This window comes from Metarhizium robertsii, assembly GCF_000187425.2.
Source record: "Metarhizium robertsii ARSEF 23 chromosome Unknown MAA_Scf_19, whole genome shotgun sequence".
NCBI lineage: Eukaryota > Fungi > Ascomycota > Sordariomycetes > Hypocreales > Clavicipitaceae > Metarhizium > Metarhizium robertsii.
The window spans coordinates 77,775-79,037 of NW_011942159.1; the positions used below are offsets into that span (position 1 = coordinate 77,775).

The 1,263-nt window shown below is 46.1% G+C and overlaps 1 protein-coding gene across 1 annotated transcript; it reads left to right on the forward strand.

The window, feature by feature from the left end:
- Nucleotides 1–640: 640 nt before the first annotated feature.
- MAA_11760 (reverse transcriptase, RNaseH) lies at nt 641–1,198 on the forward strand (the record flags this gene model as incomplete). The annotated part of the gene is made up of 1 exon (XM_011412675.1): nt 641–1,198. One exon carries the CDS (start codon nt 641–643, stop codon nt 1,196–1,198), a length of 558 nt encoding a protein of 185 aa, XP_011410977.1.
- Between the last annotated feature and the right edge of the window lie 65 nt (nt 1,199–1,263).

Here is a 1,263-nt window from a genome sequence, read left to right on the forward strand (position 1 = left end):
CAATCAAATCAAATCAAATCAAACCTGCAGCATGCACATTCTACCAATAAAGATTAAGTATCTTCTAAACATGATTCGTTGTGTTCAATATCTCCCATATATCATTTTGGTGATCTTTTCGACGCTCAGAAATAGATTTCAACAAAAAGACTTGCCCACTACGAATATCAGTGCTGAATAGATGGAAATTTTCCGGACCCTGGAAATGATTGGAGAGGTTGTAGAATACTTCGCCTTACATGCAGACTTGTGGTAGTTGAATGTACTTGCTAACATATCCTAGTAGCTCTCACAACACTCAATTTAGCATGGGTCACATCAGCTGCCGTCGCGTCGCCTCACTCGTTAACGCGTCTAGTTTTGTTTTGCCGAACGCGTCACGAACTCTTTTCGTCGACGACGACAGTCTGTTCGATCCATTCGATCGAACAGGACCATTCGTGCGATTCGAACGTCGAATAGCCATGGGGGGTTCGATTCGTGTATCGAACGAAATGGGCCACGTTCGATTCGACGTAATCGAATATCGAATGAGACGGGGCCTGTTCGATTCGATGCCAATCGAACAGACCCACTATAGATTCGACATCGAATCGAACGCCAAGAAATTCGATTCGACATTCGTAAGACTTGGCATCGAATGAATCTATCGATTCGATTCCCGTTCGTAAGATGTCCATCCCTGGGACCGTCCCGGCCTCAAGCCAATGGAGTTGATCCACTTGATCAGTTCATCGAGACGGATATTATCCCGCTCAGTGAGGACGAGTTATTTGACCCTATTCAGTACCGGAACGAGCGCTACTACACGCAGCCTTACCTCGCACAAATGGCACTTGACGTGCTTGCTGTCCCCGCCATGTCAGATGAATGCGAACGATTGTTTAGTAGCGCCAAAATCCTGCTGAGCGACCGTCGTTCCCGACTTGGGATAGACATAATCGAAGCAAGCGAATGTCTGCGAGCCTGGTATGGACTGCCACCGAGCAGATCCTTTGACGATGAGGCTATAGGTGCGATTGAAGGAGAGACAGCGGCACTAGGAAATAGCGATGCCTTGAAGGCTGAAGATTCGGGTAATACTGACAAGACGGATGTAGATGAATATGAGCCTCAAATCCTTGATCATGAGGGGCTAGACGAGGAAGGTTCTTGTGTAGATGCCATGGATGAGGGTAATAAATCGCCTCTAAATTAGCAGAATAGAGTAACTAGTCAACTTTCTTACCCGTCTATGAAGAATGCACCAAATGACTGATTAAT